This window comes from Amblyomma maculatum, chromosome 3 (assembly GCF_055883805.1).
Source record: "Amblyomma maculatum isolate TAMU_Amacu chromosome 3, ASM5588380v1, whole genome shotgun sequence".
NCBI classification, from domain to species: domain Eukaryota; kingdom Metazoa; phylum Arthropoda; class Arachnida; order Ixodida; family Ixodidae; genus Amblyomma; species Amblyomma maculatum.
Genome location: NC_139346.1, coordinates 158,257,836 through 158,276,736, shown reverse-complemented (window position 1 = coordinate 158,276,736; position 18,901 = coordinate 158,257,836). Strand labels below are relative to the sequence as shown.

The following is an 18,901-nucleotide window of genomic DNA, read 5'->3' as shown; positions in this document are numbered from 1 at the left end:
ACATGAAATCTCACCTTCATTTGGTGTTGGAGAGCAAAAATGAATCTCAAGAATGAATGTTGATTCAGCGCACAATTTTTTCAATAGAGCCAACAGACTGGGGGAGTGCAGCGCGCGCATGGGTTTGTCGCAGTGGCAGAGGCACGGCAAGGGCTCACGGCTTTATGAGGCAATGCATGTGATGACATGTCAGTCACATGCCTGTTAACCATTGCATGGCCAGACTTGAGGGGCGGCGACGCTAGAGTCTGGCCATGGCCGTTCATGACCTCAAAGATCACTTCGCGCGGTGGTGTGATCTTGGAGGCCATGGGCCGTTGGCACTAGTTTTGTCACCGCCGCTAGATGATGCAGCACGCGAATGCGTGGGCGATTTAAACACTCTTCAACGGCACTGCTTGAGTCCGGCCATGGCCGTTCATGACCTCCGAGATCTCCACGCGCGGTATTGTGATCTCGGAGACCATAAGCCATTGGTGGTAGTTTTTGTTGCCGCCACTAGATGACGCGGCACGTGAAAGCGCGGGCGATTTAACACACTCCTGCGGTGGGCGCTTCGATCGATTGAAAAATTGCGTTTCTTGGATGTTTTTCCGGCTCCTTTACGCATTTTTTGCCGTTTTAATGAAAAACAAACAGCTTCGTTATAACCGATCTAGCATCAAATTTCGAATTTTTCATTTCATTATACAGAAAAAACTTAATAGAAATAAAGCGTAGACCAACCAAACTTATTTTAGTTCGTTTTATTCGATAATTCACTATATCCGTGTTCGTTATAGCGAGGTTCGACTGTACTGGTTATTAAGCTGTTTGTGCACTTATTAGTGCTTGGTTTTATTTGTGGGAATATTGTTTCTCTTGGAACATTGATAAACTAATCAATGTCTGAATTGTGTGCGTGGCTTAAATGATGAAACTTGCCTTGGGCACTAGTATCAGATCCAAACATTACATTAGATCCCTCATTACCATGAAGTCATAGAAACAGAGACATAATAAAATGACCGACGTTTGAAGATCAACAAGAGTGCGAGTATCATCAGAGTTCTTAGTCGTGCATTGCGAAAATGCAAGCTATTTATTTTGCTTTACTTTGCCATGCAAACTTCACTGTGCAATCCAGGTTTATTAATTGTAATGAAAGGTCTTTTGTAGCAGTGCAGCACTGCGTGGTAAATAATAGACAGCGAAGAGAGTGCGGTCGCAACCAGCCACAGTTATAGCGCGGTAGAAGGACCCTTTCTTGCGCGTTCCCCCATCCATCTACCCAGCTATCACTGCCCTGAGAAATGCACGCTAGTGTGCTTCAAGTCAGTGCCATGTTTTAGAAGCAGAGAACAAATCTGACGGAACTTTGCAAAGTACAAAGCAGTACAGAGCATGCGTAGCACCCAAGTTGCTGTTCTTTCACTGCCAAAGTCATGCTTCTACTGTATATTTTTCACAAGTTTTTATAGTGATATGAATTTGGGCAACTTTGAACTGTTTTACTATATTTTACTTGCTTGCTATATTGAAGTTCAACTGTGTTATGCAGCATGGAAAGGGTTCAGAATCAACTAGTATTTCAAAGTGTGCAAGCTCAAGTTAACAAACTTGTACTGTAACTAGGCACAAGACTATGACACATTTGGCAGCCTTGAATGAGCATTTTTGGCAGGCCACGTGGTCCTAGTTTTCTAACCATGTCTTCCATGTGCCCTGAAGTGAACGCCATCCTAGTTTGTGTTACGGGTGTTCAGCAAACACACACCTTGCAGTCTCTACTTTACTTGCTCTCGTACCTTTGAATTCACCTTCTTGCCTTGTACCGTTTTTGAGAAAACACTTCTTACTTTTTTCGGTGCCTTTGGCCTTATGCATTTAATTCCATTAGTGTGCGGGTTTCCACTATGCTTACGTATACATGTCTTAATATTTTAGTTGTTGTACCATTGGTGCCCTAATTATCCTCGCGTTTAAAGGCTGTAGTGTGTGCAAATAAGTAGGCGCACTTTCGTTGCACGAAATGACCTGGGGACCCAGCAATGCACTGTCCACGCTGTTTGCATATATAGCAACCTAAAATTTGATTCTTGTGCTCTTGGCAGGACATGGAGAACAAGATCAGGACAACGCTGAACGAGATCTACTTTGGCAAGACAAAGGACATTGTCAACGGCCTGCGTTCCCTGCAGCCCTTGCAAGACCGCAAGCAGCAGGATGCCCTCAGGAACGACCTTGCACAGGCGCTACGAAACCGTCAGCAAGCCAAGCAGGACAGCTAATGACTGCCAGCAGCAGCAGCAGCAAGATCATTTGCCTCCGTTGCCACGGCTGCCGTCAGGAGTTGGGAGGGCGGCGACAGTGCGCCCCTTCTTCACCCTCAAACGACGACTGCAGATGCGAAGGGCACGTGCCCTCTCCGTCAGTTCCGCACCTCGAGGTGGCAGTCGACGCACGCAGACAATGTTTCACCTGCACCCATGAATTACACGCATCAAATCGAGGGGAAAGTGTGTTGTGCGAAAGGACTCTGGCGTGCTCGGGAGAAAGGAAAAAAAAAAAAAAAAAAGATGGCGTCCGAGAGAGGCAGAACGCGGCGCAAGAGTGGACGGCATGCTGCTTCCTGCCCGAGGGCCCTAACAGCGTTCCGAGAGCTGGCCAGACGAGCAAACCAAGCGTATTGAAGTGTACACTCTCTTTCTTCTGCTTTTTTTCGTCTACAGCTTGCTTATTTACCAACCAAGAGTTCCACCGCAAGTGTGGTCTGCAGTGCATAAGAGTGGTTATCATTTATTGCCTGTTATACAGTTATCGTTTTGATGCTGTCTTTGTTAATCTTCCTTGATGAAGCTGATTATATCTGTGCTATGTTTCATGATGCAGTTTTGACCAATGGGAAAGCACTTTTTTTGGCTTGTATGGTCCAAAAAAGGCTCTGCTGTTTGTAATTTTTTTCCTCGCATTTACTTTTGCCCTTTGGCTGGATGGAAAATGATGCCTTGGGTGGTGGTTGAAGAATGTTCCCTCTTCTTCTTTTCCCGGTAGTCGCAGCGCCACCACTCAGAGTTGTTTGCTGCAAACTCTGCAAGCCAGTATTCAACCCTGTATTTTTGTTATTGCGACAGTCAAAAATCATGCTGCACTGCATTTGTAGGCTTACAATTCCTGCTAGTGCAATAAATGTGCGAATGCTTAAGTAGACAACACTGCAGCCCGGCACATTGGTTATGGGGGTCAGTTTTATCGTGTTGGCACTCACCTACATAATCAATCCTGCTGGTTCCCTGCATTGGTCATAGAAATATACAGATGTATACATATGTTGAGATCAATTTTTTTTAATCATTTGCATAACTTATTGTTGCTGACCTATGCAGTCTGTGCTGTGTTAGCATTTTCTTTCTGCCAGCTTCTGTCTTGCAGTGGGCAGTAAACAGTTTGATGGGTTTAAAATAAGAACACATTGAAGCCTATCACTCGCTAGCGCACGACGCATCAATGGGCATGGTCCCATTTCTTTTGACGCCACACGCACTCTCCACGAGGCACACACACATTGCTCTGCGTTTTGTTAATGATGGACTACTTGTTGAGCCTAACACTTTTTTTTTCTGGTGGCTGGTGTATAAGTGGTCGTCTTCCTGTTCTGCTTGCGAAGCAAAATGAATGGGAGGTGTACATTAAAGGAGCGGAAAGGTGCATATTAAGAGAAAAAAAAATCACAGATGTTACAATAAAAGGCTTATATTCGTACAAAAGGAGGCCTGTTTTTGTGGGTGCGGGCTGCTTGTTGCAGTGCGCACTCGTCTTGTCACACATCACTCCAGGTGGCTGAGATTGCACAGCACAGCCATGTCTTGACTGCTGTGTGCCACTAGGCTTTTTCTTCTCGGGTTCCAGTTGCACTCCTTGATGGGAAAGGGGCCTGCGGAATCGCAGACCGACAGCACAAGAAATGTGTTGCTTTGCTGATAAAATTAACATTCAGAAAATCCAAATTGTACTCTTTTACTTGCTCAATTGATGCATGTCATTTACACATGCTAACATGGAAGGTGCATTTATTATGCAGGGTGAAATTTGCATTGTGGTCAAAATTTTCGGAAACTTTCATGCGTTCATTATGTGAGCAAATATCACAATAGCAACAATATCTGCACACACTTAAATTCTACACAGTAGTGGGAACTGTGCTGACCTTCACACTTGTGACTTCTTTAAATATTCACTTCATTTAAGTCATCCCCACTGAGCTGCAGGACCAATATTGAATGACGCACCTGGTACTGATGACAGGCTTAAGTACTGCTCCTTCATGGTGAATTTTGAGGGCAGTAGTGCAGGGTCAAACTAAGTGGATGTTTTTTGCCAACCGCAAAGAACACTTTGTCGCATCGGCTGTCTTAAATGGTTTGATAGTCTTCTTTGTAAAAAGAAATGTCGCAGTGGGCATTGATTCTCATTAATTTCTAGTTTACATAGGTAGAGGCTGAACTTTTTATTTGAACAATAAAAACAGACAATATGTCAACCAGATCATACCTTTGCAGGGCACTTCCAAAGTGACCGCATTCAATGGTGACCAGATGCAGAGGTGCTTCGCATTTGTGCAAATGGCAAGCTTGTCGGCTTGGTGGTCCCAAGCAATGCCTGCACATTTTGAATGCAAACGCTTTCGACATAAAAGTGCGGCGAGTCCAGGCAGAATGCCGAGGAGGGAGCGGCAGAAGCTACACAAAGCAACAACCACACAATGTTGACTGAAAAACTCACTCACAGGTTATGGGCATCAGATGGACTAATACAGCGGCAAGGGTAAGTCGTTTGATGTCCAGAATGAAAACGACGCTTGGAAATGTAGCTGCACAGATGAACGGAATGGTTATCAATGATTGCTCCACGCCAGTAGTTAGAAGCCATATTCAGAAAAAAAAATGAGCTAATTTGTCCCCTCAGCTAGCAGTGCAGAATTTAATGGTGTCGATGACGCGTGCACTTGTGCTCACAAAGCATGCCCTCCAATTAGAGGACACATGTTTAGGATGCGCAATAATACACATTTTTCATGGACCCAGATTTCCAATAACCTTGGTGCCAACAAAATATGAAATCACTTGCAGTTGCAAGCTGATATACAGAAGCCCTTTCTACAGATATACTGGCAACTGTACTGAGAAGGAAGAAATGCTACCCCGGCATACTTGACAGAATACTAATCATCAAGCTTGCCTTTCAGTCAGTATATTGTTTGTCACACTTGCACTTTTAAAGAATAATAGATACTGATGCCAGTCAATGCACATGATCATGCATATCGGAATGTTTCGGTGAAAATGTGTTCAGGGCCATGGAGCAGAATAACAACCTCATTTCAGTTCAGAGAAGTTACTTCCAGTCCTCATCACTGACCTCAGCAGATATAGAAATATTTAATTACTGAAATTTGAGGCATAGGGTTTCAAATAGCGATGAAAGAAGGCATCAGTAAAGCAAGTAAAAAGGTGTATGACATGTTGTAGCAGAACAAAGCAACACTTTGTTAGCAATGAGCGTAGGTGTAAGCACAACATGTCTACAGTCGGACGCTTTGTACCTGGCATTAAACAAAAACATCTGCATTGGATACCTTGACACCACCCAAGAAATGCAGAAAGATTTTTCCTTATTCTATCCAATGCCATCAATCCTCCCACTACTAGCGCCATCCAATGTTGTCAGCTCTATCGTTAATAGCTCTCGTATGGGGCACCATAGTCGGCATATCTAAAGTCATCAACTACGCTAACATTAGAGCTCTTGCAGCTGCAATATTATCTGTTTGAAACGCACCAAGGTTCTGCTTTACATGCTACTACTCTTATGATGCCATTAAAGGTGATCTTTAGCCAAAGTCTGTTTGCCCAAGAGACAAATAGATGTTTGCAAATAGCACAATTATTGCGCCTTTCCTTTCATTTAAAAAAATTGTGAAACCTGAAGGAAGCCACAAATAAAAATGTAAAGGCCACAAAATTGATACCACCGAAGAGAAGCGCAGTTATTGCGCCTTTCCTTTCATTGAAAAAATTGTTAAAACCTGAAGGAAGCCACAAATAAAAATGTAAAGGTCACAAAATTGATACCGCCGCCTCCCACGTTCAGGCGGCTAGCCAAATGCGTTAAAGCAATGATTTTCATATTCAAAAACTTTAGGTGAAGACGCTACAGTGTGTTTAGGTGGCTACTAACCTGAGATTCGTGCCACATAGCTCTGGGTTGCACTGAGCCTCACAGCCGTAGGACGGGACAGCACGTCTGTGGCAACATTGGTGCTTGCCAAGTCCCTGAGGCTTACTGGCCGTGCCGACACAACTTCATCTGAGACCAAAGGTCAACAATGTGAAAAAAATTGGCGCTGCTAAAAGAGGAGACAAAAATTAATTTTACCCACTCACAGTGACTCTCAATAGCTTTTGGTTTTTTCTTGATCACTTGTTTCGTTTTAACTTCCTTGTAAACAATCTGCAGAAATGGAAAATTATGCTTAAATGCAATGAAATACACTCGCTAATCACCATCTAATGAAAGGCTTTAAACAGCATGTTGTTTCTAGTTTATAATTTTACTTGCCACACTCTCATCTGTCAACTCTTCAGGCAGCATATAATCGAACAGTCTGCCCCATGCGACAGTTTCCACCATCATCAGCTGAAAAAAAATGAAGAAAATGAATTAGAAAAAGCCCAGCTCTATCTTCTTTTTTTTTTTCTTCAGACCTAAAACAAAACTATGCTGACCAAATCACCTTGTCGTCAAAACTTTCAAGCAGCACCAGCTGCCCACATTGTGACCATGACATGGATTTAATGCCTATAATCTCTTCATTAACGCCGTATGAGGCAAGCTGAACACCGGAAGCCTGGTACACGAACAACTGAAACTACAATTTGGAAAAAGAGAGAAAAAAAAGTAAAAAAAATTAATATGCATGCACAACTCAGGAAGCACAGCAATGACGGCTCTTGGACTTACTCCTGTTCTCGGTGATTCCCATATGCAAAGTATCTCGGCGTTTGGAGCCCAGCAGTGGCCAGCTAGGTCTTCGGTCGCAACTGGAAAGTTCTGTAGAGAACAACTCAGTCACTCTAGCATGAAAGCGAATTCAACATTGTAGTAGCAACAATCAACCACAAATATCTTGCCTGCATTGTAGGCGTGTGCATGCTTTGAAAGGAAAAAAAAAAAAGGAAAACATAGACAAGGGTAGCTATCTATATTTGTATCTTGACTGATAGCCAAGACAAGGCAGGCTTTTCACAAGTTATATATATTGCGAGTTTTGTACTGAAGTTTATACTCTCAAGAAGCAACGGCAAAATTTCAAGACACGACACAGCCACTCAAATTTTCTCTGCATGCTCTTGTTTTCCTGGTGACAATAAAGGATACTACATCCCCCTCCCCATCTTCCTCCAGAAATCATCCAACTGTCAGCAGAGCATAAGGCTCTCCTTAATAAAAATGGCTGCTTAAAGTGCAAAGAGGCACTTTAGGAAAGTTTCGAGACAATTAATAATGTAAGCTCCATCTTCTTTGGGCCAAGTTTATTGCCTTTCGACAACATTTTTATTAAATTATTGTTCCTTGCTTTCATATATCCATAACTTCATTCACTTTACCTGCTTCTCAATCTATACAGGGCATCTCTCAAAATTTTATTGTCAGCTACAGCAGCAAATGGCTTCCTTAATTTTCCTGCAAAGAGTATTTTCTTTACCTAAAAGCAGCTTTTGCCGCATCACGCACTACAATAATTTCTTTTAGATAAGTTGCTTTGTAGTTAAGAGTTGCACATAACGTCCTGTATCATCCATCTCAGCAGAATCTGAAATAAAATACTTCCTTAGAGGGTAAGCAACTTTTTAAATTTTACCTGTACAAGGGTCCATGTATTGCAGTTGACAATGCTAATCGAGTCTTTAGCATCTCTCCGTTCCACTACTGCCAAGTATTCTCCAGACTGACTGAATGACTTCTGTGACAAAGGTAACTTGGGCTGCTTCAGGTAAAGCACAGACTTTTCTGTCAAGGACCACACCGTTGTCCTGATCTGAAAAGGAAAGCATGGTGTTAAATTAGGAAGTGTACCCTGGTGCAAAAAAAAACCACCACATTCAAGCTGTATGTAGCCCTGCATGCTCTGTACTGAGCGTGTGTATCTTGCACTGGTATTCAATCCTTGAGCATATGGCAACTTGCTGAACGAGTCCTTATAGTATTTATTTTGCTTGAAATCTACTGCAGCATCATGGACTATAAAATGGTAGCAATGTTAATCAGTAAGCACAGTAGTAGCAACCCCGCCGGGGTGGCGCAGTGGTTACGGCGCTCGACGACTGTTCCCAAGGACGCGGGATCGAATCCCGGCCTCGGCGGCCGCTTTTCGATGGAGGCGAAAAGCAAGGCGCCCGTGTGCTGTGCGATGTCAGTCCATGTTAAAGAACCCCAAGTGGTCGAAATTTCTGGAGTCTTCCACTACGGCGTCTCTCATTGCCTGAGTCGCTTTGGGACGTTAAACCCCACAAACCAAACCAACAGTAGTAGCAGTGCATCACTTTTCACTACACAAAAAGCAGTTTGAAACTGGCAAAGTGACACTTTTTCTGGATGGTGACAGTGGGCGGATTCGAGTGAATGAGTGGTGGGTGGCACTTGCACAGTTTAGGTGGGTCGAGTGTGGCAGTGGGTGAGACTTATGGAGGGGGGCTTGCTTCTCTGCTTTTGAATTCCATTTTGCCATCCCTTTTTCGTATGCTCGTGGGTGGTGAAATTGGGCGAAGGAAGCGGTGGACGGGTTTGTAGCCCCCTAGACGGGGGTGCGGAGAAAAAGTGGCTGGTGCATCCCGAGGGTAGAGGAAACTCACCAAGGCAGCACGTCTGTAAGCATTTTAGCTAAGTGCCACAGGCACTGAATTTACAGCTCCTGTACGCAAAACACATGCCCCAATAAACAACGTGACAGGAACGCAGTGTACGCCAGACTACCCCTCAAAGGTGCGTGTGGATTATAAGCTCAATCTCAGGTAAACAATTTGGTGCTTCTCACTGGTTGCAAATGCGCAAGGTCTAAGATTACCTTCCTCGTACTTTGATCAAAACAAACGAAAGCCACTGTTATGAACAAATTCAGCTGACCGCGTCGCACATACAAAAAGCACGAGCTCCATATATGATGCCTGAGCTTGTAGGGGCAAATAGAACTGGTCCACAAATTTCCAGTTCACCCCACTTGGTTCCCAGTTGGATAACAATGGATCCTCAACTGGAATTCAACTGGGACCAACTGGGAGTTTGTTCCTTAAACCAGATAGACAAGTTAAGATTTTTCACCTATCTTTCCAACCGATTCAGCAAGAACGCGAACGAGCTCACCTGAAAATCGCCAGTTGTTAAGATATGCGCACTGTCGGGGCTCCAGCACGCGCCAATCAGCCCTAGCGGTCCTTCTGATATCCTGCATTTCCAAGTTACATCTTCGGGTGACCACACCTGAAAGTCAAAAAAAAAAAAAAAAAAAGCAGTTGATTAGAACGTAGGCAAAGCAAGCCAAACAGAAAGCTAAGCAAAATCTGCAAGTCTAATTGCTAGTTGTAGTCACTTACCTGAACCAATTTACGCTTCAGCAAAACGCACAGCAGTAATTTAGAATCAGGTGACCACTGTTGAAGCAGATGAAGAATGAATGTAATAATCCAAAAAGAACATTGCTCGTCCCACTGGCACAAACAACTGACGATAGAAAGACTTTACCTCAATAAGGTCGGCATTGTCAACGTTAGAAATTGTAGTGGTCTCCTGGAACGATGTGGCGTTGTATATGGTGACTTTTGTGGCGAACGGGACCGCCTGTAAACAGAGAAGGGATTCGCGCCCGCTCGCGACATGGAATGGCTCTCAGCGAGACAACTGCGAAAAGTTGTAAGTTCTAACCAAATGTTTTCCGTTCGGCGAGAATGCGCTCAACGCTGAAGATTCTTGCACAGCCCTGGAAAAGCTCATCATTCAGTGTTTTTAAAAGCGGGTAACGGCAGCTTAGCAACCATTACCGCAACGTAGATTAAAAACACTGAGGTTCCCGCCAGACGGGAATATTAGCAGCGCGACCTATGTCGACGGGACGCGTGAGAATAATACGCATTCTTATTTGACCGACCGCCTGTTTTTACCGCCATCCGTGACGGCAACAGAAACAGAGCGGTAACGCCCACTGGAGTATTTTCCGCATTCCGTTTTTGTTTCGTGCGTGCTTAGCCACAAAATAAGCATATTTGAGTTCCTGGCGGCCATCTTTACGAGTTTCTGGTGAGTGTCGAGGCAGAGTGCAGGATGTGCAATCTCCTTCATTTCACGTGTCCCACGTGGACTAAAATAAACGGTCGAAGGCTGGCCGTACGCCGCTCGGCCAAGTATGTACCGTATATATTTCAGCTGTCTTCCAGCGTACGCCGTCAGCTATAATGTAATTAGTGATGTTTACAGATCCAAGCAGGCGCAGGATCCTAGGGCATGCTACTTTCCGTGCCTGGCCATGTAACTTCAGTAAGCTGTATACTACGTATGAGGCTGGTTCTGTAGATCGAACCACTGTAATCGAACCATCGAACTGCCACGTTTCTCAGTGATGAGCCAAATGTAAGCAACAGGCTTAGCGAGAAGTCGTAAACGGAGACAGAAAAAAAAAATATATATATATATATATATATATATATATATATATATATATATATATATATATATATATATATATATATATTCTATATAAAACTGCAATAAAATTATTTACAGTGTTATCAGTCACCAGCTGTCACGTGTAGGTTGATCAGGAGCAATAACTTTTTGTCCTTGATCTGCTGACGAGGGGGAACTTGTTAACCGGAGGTAACCGCAAAAAAAAAAAAAAGGCAAATAAAAGCAGATAAGGTTTTAAGCATGATTTCAACCTAGTCATCTGGCCGAAAGTAAGGTTGTACACGTTTTGACTTAGGGGGACGCTCGAGGTTCACCGCCTTTTCATTCCGCGATTTATTTATTTCTTTCGGGAGGGGGGGGGGGGGGGGGAGGAAAGCGCCGTAACTGTCATAACTCATTCGGATCAAGTGAGGCGAAATCCGAAGTTGCACCATATATGTAGGTTTACGCTTCTAAAAAGAAACCGGTGTTATCTTCAGTAGGTTGATGGTCGGGGAAATCATTCAGAGATTTTATATATACCCCAGTTACCATTGCAAAGATGACGTGAGAACTTATACAGCGCGTTGCGCATATACAAGCGCGCCGTAGAATGTTTCTTTCAGCTAAACCACTAAATCCTTGTAGCTGAAATTTTCCCAGTAATGGCACTTTGTCGTTGGTATTTTTATGCCAATTTGCTTCGGATACTTGCCTGATTCGATTTTAGGGATGGGTTCAAGGGCGGTATTCACACCTTCAAAACGGGGGGAGAGAGCAAATGCGTGGTAAGGTGTCCCAGCTAATATGGACCGAGAGTTCTTTAAAAAAAAAGAAAAACCTAAGCGTGTTCTTCCGAAGGAAACTGGAGTAAATGCTACTGTTTACCACGGTCGGCTTTAATAAAGCCGGTCATGATATTTACCTAAAGTGCCGGCAGTATTCAGTGTGAAAACAGTTCTGGCCTAGCACTATGAATTTCGATGTTTTCCGGCTTCCGTCCGCCTAACTAGGGCGCATGGAAACCAAGCTTAGTTTTACTATACATGGCTATACTATGGCTTCCATGAGTATCAAGACCACGGTGCAAGAATATATCTTGCACCGTGATCAAGACTAAGGCAAAATACATTTTCCATGCATTTAAACCTAATTAAACTGTGATTCGACCGGTGTGAAGCACAAGGTAGGAAATGAAGTCTGACCGCTTTCCTAAACATACAGCGCATTGCACATTTACATGCGCGCTATATATTGCTTCTCCCAGCTAAACCGCTGAATCCTCGAAGCTCAAATTTTGCACAGAAATGGCATTTAGTCGGCAGTATTTTTTAATACAAAATTTGTTTGGGATATACTTGCCTAACTTCATCACAAGTCGGATTTTCATATCGTATGCGGCGGCGGTGAAGCAAGACGAGCCGCCGGCCCAGCGATGACACCGGAGACGTCATCTTGTGCTGTTTGCAACTTCCGTCGCCTCTCCTCCTGTGATAGAGCTGCTGGAAACGGCACAAGATGACGTCACCGGCACCAGCGCTGTGGAGCAGCAGTTTGTCTTGCTGCGCAGCCGCCGCATACGATACGAACATCCGACTGATTAAATCAGATAAGTACCTCAACAAATTTGGTATAAAAAATACTGCCGACCAAATGCCGTTTCTGTGGAGCTGGGAGAAGCATTCTACAGCACGCATATGTGCAACGCGCGTATTTGAGCATGTTAGGCTTAGTTAAACCTAATATGCCCTGGTAGGCTTAAAAGTATGTAAGGCCACATTACAATAGTACGCTGCTGTCTGCACACTTACCATAACATTAAGTTAATTAGCTTGACTAGACTTAGTTAATTCTAAATGTCCAAGCTTACTGCGAAACCACTTCCAACTTTCGCGCGTAAAAGTTACGTTTCGCTGTAGTGAAACCAGTAATTTTTGTTACATATACGTGGATAGCTGACTATAACTAATTTTCTTTAATATCTCTCCTAACACAGTGGTGTGGATAAGCAAGTTGTGAAGCGCCACGAAAACGATTCTACCCGCATTCGACAAAGCAAAGTTTAAAAAAATAGCTGGTGGTCTAACTTTGGTTAACCCTGGAGGGAGGCGAAAGCTTCATGTACACGGCCACCCTCTTTACCAAGCTTGGATAAAACACTGCGTTTCTCCAAACGTACAGCCCGTTCTTCAATGAACGGGCTGTACGGCACGACGCCTTTTCAGGACCTCATTCCGAACTTCCTTCGCTTTCTGGCGCGTTACTGTAGCAAGGTGTTCGTCCTCCTCCATTTCGCGCAGTGTTGCAACCTAGGCAGGGGACCGGAGGCTCCGATTTATACACATATCGCCCGTGTAGCGCCCTCTAGTTCCACGTTACACTGACATCACTTAACGGGACCTTGACAGTGGTCACGGGCCATTTGGTGGCCCACATTCTATGCCCGTCACATGGCAACCACCAGGTCATGTGATGACAGTGGGCATGGCCACTTGGCCTACATGACTATGCCCAATCACATGGCGACCACTAGGCTTAACATAGAAGTTTGACCTCTAAATTTCGTTACCTTGACCTTGACAGAGGTCACGGACCATTTGGTGGCCTACGTGACTATGCCCCAAAGTCGTATGGCGGCCACCAGGCTTAATACAGAAGTTTTACCTCTAAATCTTGTGACCTTGACAGTGGTCACGGGCTACGTGACTATGCCCCAGTCATATGGCGACCACCGAACTTAACACAGAAGTTTGGCCTCTAAATATCCCTCACGACGGCAGGTCATGTGACCTTGACAGAGGTCATGGGTCACTTGGTGGCCTACTTGACTATGCCCCAAAGTAACATGGCGACCACCAGGCTTAACACAGAAATTTGACCTTTAAATTTCTCTCAAGGTGAAAGGCGTGCATACTCGATGGCTCGATCTACCTACCGCACTGAAGCTTTCGCTTCAAAAGTATCGCGTGATAGCGCTCCGTGCTCCACGACTGCAGTGCTCTCTCCCGCGACGCGTAAAGCGCTTACAGGCTCGCACCTTCGGCAGTGCCCGCAACTAACCTTTGTGTTGCCGCTGGCTTTTAGATCAGCGGTTGCGGCTGCAATCGCCGTTTATCTTGCAGCTAGCAGCAAGCGAACCTACGTGGGGAGCAGGCACAAGGCGCATATTCGTCATCGTTTTATCAGGTCGCTATTGAGAGCACTAATCGCGGCGCATTCGTATGCGCGGAGCATGTTGGCATGTGGCATTTTGAAGCGCAAAGCTTCCCTACGCGGGCAGAGCCGAGCTTCGTGCGAGTCGAACTGGTGAGCTAAGCGCATGCGCGAAACTGAGTGACGTCACGCGCATCGTAACCATTCGGCGCAGCCGCACGCCACTACGCATGTGCGTCGCCTCCTCGCTGCCGCTACAACTGCGCGCTTCGCCTCCTCGCCCACCGTCTGACCTTTCGTTGCAGCCGCGTGTTTACCACAGATGCGCTGCGCGCTACTACGCATGCGCAAAGAGGCTATTGACCTCGAGATCGAGCAGAGTCGCCACCTAGCGGTATAGTGGCGAAACCTACTCAGTGTGGACGCGTGTTCGCGTCGCGTGCTAGCCCGCAGTGATTTACGTGCGCGCGTGCGATGTGTACAAGATTGCTTTTCGTTTGTTTCGCGGTTCTTGTGCACTTTTGCTTACCTATCGGCCTCTTGCAAAATAAATATGAACGGGCTATTACCCCACGCTCTATTAAAAAAATACTTATCCATATCGAGTATGTCACACTGGAAAGGACATCATCAGTCGCGGTTTTCGACGCTTGAGATTCTTTGACAAGCGATGTCTCAAACGAAGCGCTGCTGTCGTTAGGCGTCGTGTCAAAGCAAAACAGGTTGCTGCTGTCAATACAGCTTAATGCAAACGCTCAAAAATGGTATATATACCCGTTTCTGTTTGGAATACCGCAACTACTGAAACATGCAACCGCAGACTGCTGCATAGCAAAATCCAATTTGAACAAGTCACTCTGTGCCTCCTGTATCCACGATAGAGTTGTCGGAGTACATTTTTTTTATTTACTGTTAAACCTCTGTCACGGTGTCGCAGTGGTAGGGCGCTCGACTACTGATTTCGAAAACGGGAGGTTCGATCCCGGCCGTTGCGAAAGGCGCTCCTCGGCTGCGAGATTTGACTGCATTTTAAACAATCCCACGTGGTCAACGTCACCAGGGCCCATCTCTACATCGTCTATCATATGGCCGATGTCGCATGGCGCTTTAAACCCATATATACATTTCTTTCTTTTGTTTTCTGTTTGTCTTCTGCGCATACGTAACAGTGGCAATGAGCATAATTCGCTTTAGAGAAATGCTCGAACGTTTGAGAAACAAATCTTACCAGCACCTGTTACACTAAATATTACATAGTGCACGTAGATCAATGTACACTGGTAGCCCATTAAAACCATTATAACAGCTTTTCGTTGTTCTGTCTTTTGACCAAATTCGTTTCTGACAAGGGCAGTAAAACAGCTTCATACGGGCTTAACCATCGATGTTTAGGTCGGGATAAATACATATTTATAGTCACATGATAAGATGAACTCGATATCTTTCAGGATAGTTTTATATCCGGCACCTGCTTTGGAAGTAAACGACAGAACCGCCCGAAGTCACTGCTCAACAATAATTACAATGATAAAGAAATCTTCAGCCTTCAAAATTCCTTGCCAGAACATGACAGCGACCAAGCGCAGTTTTTACGATGTCTTCGCAGCTACTGATTTGTAGCTTGCACTTTAGCGTAACTGAAGTTAATCGCTAATAGTCCTAAATTTTGTCAAGTGTATAAAAGTTCTGTCAGATGGTGAAATTCATTGTCATTAAAAAAAAGTTACACTACTAATTTACCATTTATAAACATCACACACATAAGAAATTTCTTATACTTCCTTCGGTTTGAGGAAATAATGTAGAGTCATTTCACAGTGCAACACTACCAGATTATCTGCCGCAAGAAGCATCCGCCTTGTTGTGAGCTCGGCAAACTCAATCCACTCAACCAGCTTTCCTGTGCGGCGAGGTTTCCTGTACAGTGCCGGTGTAATATCATATTTAGAGAATACTTGTAACTGGTTGTCTAGCCAGAGTTGATGTCTACACAGTATATGGCAACCCGCCGGGCAGTACTCTGTCAGTGCTACATTAAATCGGCTTAATCATCGGGTCAAGTACGATATAATGAACCAGGCTGCCTCGATTCATTCTAAAGTACTGCAGGGGTCGGGGCACGAACCTTGTCTCTGTGGGCTTGACACTAAATTTGCCTGTCTCACTCGTATAAGACACGCGCACGCTGTTGAAAAGGCGATATGTCATGTTCAGGCCAAAGTATCAGGCCTGTGAGCGTCGTACAACGCAAAAAGCGTGCAAAGCAATGCCAGTAAATCTAAAAGACGGGTGGTTGCGTGCCTTGATTTCCTAATATCCGGTCTTTTTTTTTTTTTTTTGCTGAATTGGTGAAATCCACGGATTTGCTTCTGCAATATCGCAACACTCTAAACAGTAAATTGTTGAAGGAACAGAAAACTGGAATTTAGGTCTCTGTCTAAAATGTTAGATTCCATTACGGTTTTATTAGAAACGCTGTAGAAAATTTTTACCAGGAATTTTTCGAGCAATGCGTGCGCCCGTTTTTATGTAGTCCGATGCTGGAAACCATGAGCAGAGACCGCGATGACGACTGGTGGTCGACAAAAAAGACATACCGAAAACAAATATTACTTTCACTCGCCAGACAGTAATCAGACATTTTTTTGTGCAGAGTAATGTCCTTTTCAGTTTCACACTCAATGCTGTTACGGCACAATAACGCACGCCCTCGTCGACGAAAGTTTTAGTGGGCACTGTCATTGCTTCAGTCACGAAATTGCAAACACTTTGGCGCCATCTAGTGGCAAAACGTGAAAGCATATCTCTCGCGGTGCAAAAGCATGGATGATTTTTCTTTAAGGACGCACTGGAGAGAGCGCTAAATATAATAAATTATGGCAAGCATTCCTAGAAGAAAAAAGAACGATGTGCAGTTACGAAAATCAGCTATATTTTGCTGACATGTGGTCACGTGGGGGGCTACACTGAAAGTACTAGGGTTTCTCCGCTAGATAGCGCCTCAATTTGCCGCGAGATCGACCTAGAGGTGGCGCCACCGTCACTCCGGTAGTGTGGATCGGCAGCCGGCGGCGCTCGCAGAAACGCACGCTGCGTAGGTCTGCTTCCGAGTTTACGGCGGGTTTGTTGGCGATGAAAACGTGTCTTCAGCAGTATTTCTGCAATATTGCAGAAAAAGAAATCCAAGGATTTCGCCAATGCAGCAGAAGAAGAGTGGATTTTAGGAAAACGAAGCACCCAACCACCAGTCTTCGAGATTTACTTTGCACGTTTCTTGCGCTGTACCGCGCTCACGTGCCTAATGCTTGGGCCTGCCTAACGACAGTTTTGTTTTTCCTATCTGTTTTTAACCAGTTTGCACGTGTCTCATGCGAGTGAGACCGGCTTATTTAGTGTCAAGCCCACGCAGATACATGGTTCGTGCTCTGACCTGCAGTAATTTAGATTGAATCGAGGCAGCCTGGTTCACTATATCGTACTTGACTCGAGGATTAAGCAGGTTAAATGTAGCATTGGCAGCGCACTGCATGGCGAGTTGCTTTAGACTGGGTGCACATCAACTCTGGCCCAGACAACCACGCACAAGTATTCCCCAAAAATGAGATCACGCCGACACTATACAGGAAACCTCGCCGCACAGGAAAGCTGATTGTTCACGTGTACAGCGCTGAGTGGATTGAATTTGCCGAGGTGCTTTTTGCGGCCACTGTCATAGAACGTGATAGTGCATTAATGCATGCGCCACTAACTGTAAATGATTTCCTGAAACCGAGGAAAGTGTAAGGGATTTCTGATATGTGTGTGATGTTAATATATAACGGTAAATTAGCAGTGTAATTATTTTGTTTTGCAATGAAAATAAATTTCACCCTATGAGAGAACTTTTACACACTTGACAGAATTTACAATAATCAGCGATTAATTTTTAGTAACGTTAAAGTGCAAGCTACGAATTACTCGCTGCGAAGACATCGTTACAAACTGCGCATGGGCACTGTCATGTTCTGGGAAGCAATTTTACAGGCTGAAAATTTCTTTATCATTAATTATTTAGCAGTGACTAAGTCTTATGCGAAGTAAAATATTAGGGTTGCTTCCAAAACAGATGCCGGATATAAAACTATTCCGAAAGAAATGGAGGTCATTTTATCATGCGACTATAAAAATGTATTTATTCCCGAACTAAACACTGATATTTAAGCCCGCATGAAGCCGTTTTACTCCCCTTGTCAGAAATGACGAGTTTTGTCGGAAGACAGCACTTGGACGAAAAGGGATTATAATGATTATAATAGGCTGCCAGTAAAGTACATTGATCTAGGTGTATTATGTAGCATTTAGGGTAACAATTAGGAGCAGGGAATCTGTTTCTCAAACATTCGAGCATTGCTCTAAAGCAAAATGTGCTCAATAAAACTTTTACGGATGTACAGAAGCCTTCAACAACAAAAGAAAAGAAAAGAAATGCATATTGGCCCGGGTTTAACGCATGAAAGCGGCATCGGCTATGAGGGATGATTGGTTGGTTGGTTGGTTGGTTGGTTCATAGGAAGGGAAAGGCGCAGTATCTGTCACACTTGCTCTGTGGACACCTGAACCGCGCCGTAAGGGAAGGGATGAGGGTGGGAGTGAAAGTGGATAGAGAGAAAGGGGGGCCGTAGGGATGATTGCAGAGGCTGGTTTTGGTGTCTTTTTTTTTTCATTATTAACACCACATTTACCACGTGGGATTGTTTATTGTGCAGTCAAATCCCACAGCAGAGGAACGCCTTTCGAAACGGATGTGATTGAATCCCCCGTTCTCGAAATCAGCAGTCGAGCGCCCTTACCATTGAGACACCGCGACAGAGGTTTAAAAGAAAAAAAAAAAAGTACTCACACAACTCTATCGTGCATACAGACGGCGTAGCAGGCATAGAGTGGTCTGTTCAAACTGCGTTCTGCTATATGAAGCAGTGTGCGGTGGAATATGTTTTAGTAGCTGCGTTATTCCAAACAGAAACGGGAATATGCGATTTCTGAGCGTTTGAATTAACTTTTTGACGGCAACGAC

At 44.4% G+C, this 18,901-nt stretch overlaps 3 protein-coding genes across 4 annotated transcripts in view; 2 read left to right on the top strand and 1 right to left on the bottom strand.

Moving 5' to 3' along the window:
• Positions 1-3,746, top strand: part of cpb (F-actin-capping protein subunit beta) — a 28,089-nt gene extending 24,343 nt beyond the window's left edge. Inside the window, exon 7 of the mRNA XM_084598385.1 lies at positions 2,094-3,746. Coding sequence (XP_084454511.1) covers positions 2,094-2,270 — 177 coding nt within the window. The 3' untranslated portion in view covers positions 2,271-3,746. The remainder of the gene's footprint in view (positions 1-2,093) is intronic.
• Positions 3,583-10,125, bottom strand: LOC146196617 (WD repeat-containing protein WRAP73-like). Its single transcript, XM_084598383.1, has 13 exons — positions 9,958-10,125; positions 9,778-9,873; positions 9,630-9,686; positions 9,400-9,516; positions 7,901-8,077; positions 7,000-7,089; positions 6,773-6,907; positions 6,598-6,675; positions 6,423-6,489; positions 6,217-6,345; positions 4,766-4,849; positions 4,531-4,638; positions 3,583-3,913 (listed from the first exon to the last, which is right to left on the bottom strand). The coding sequence occupies exons 1-13, from the start codon at positions 10,027-10,029 to the stop codon at positions 3,807-3,809; spliced, it is 1,317 nt and encodes a 438-aa protein (XP_084454509.1). The 5' UTR covers positions 10,030-10,125; the 3' UTR covers positions 3,583-3,806.
• A 43-nt stretch (positions 10,126-10,168) lies between these two features.
• The window catches only part of LOC146196616 (thialysine N-epsilon-acetyltransferase-like), a 38,456-nt gene continuing 29,723 nt past the window's right edge, over positions 10,169-18,901 (top strand). For both annotated transcript variants that reach the window (XR_014706132.1, XM_084598386.1), the window contains exon 1: positions 10,169-10,329. The gene's annotated coding sequence lies outside the window, so the exon portion shown is untranslated. The remainder of the gene's footprint in view (positions 10,330-18,901) is intronic.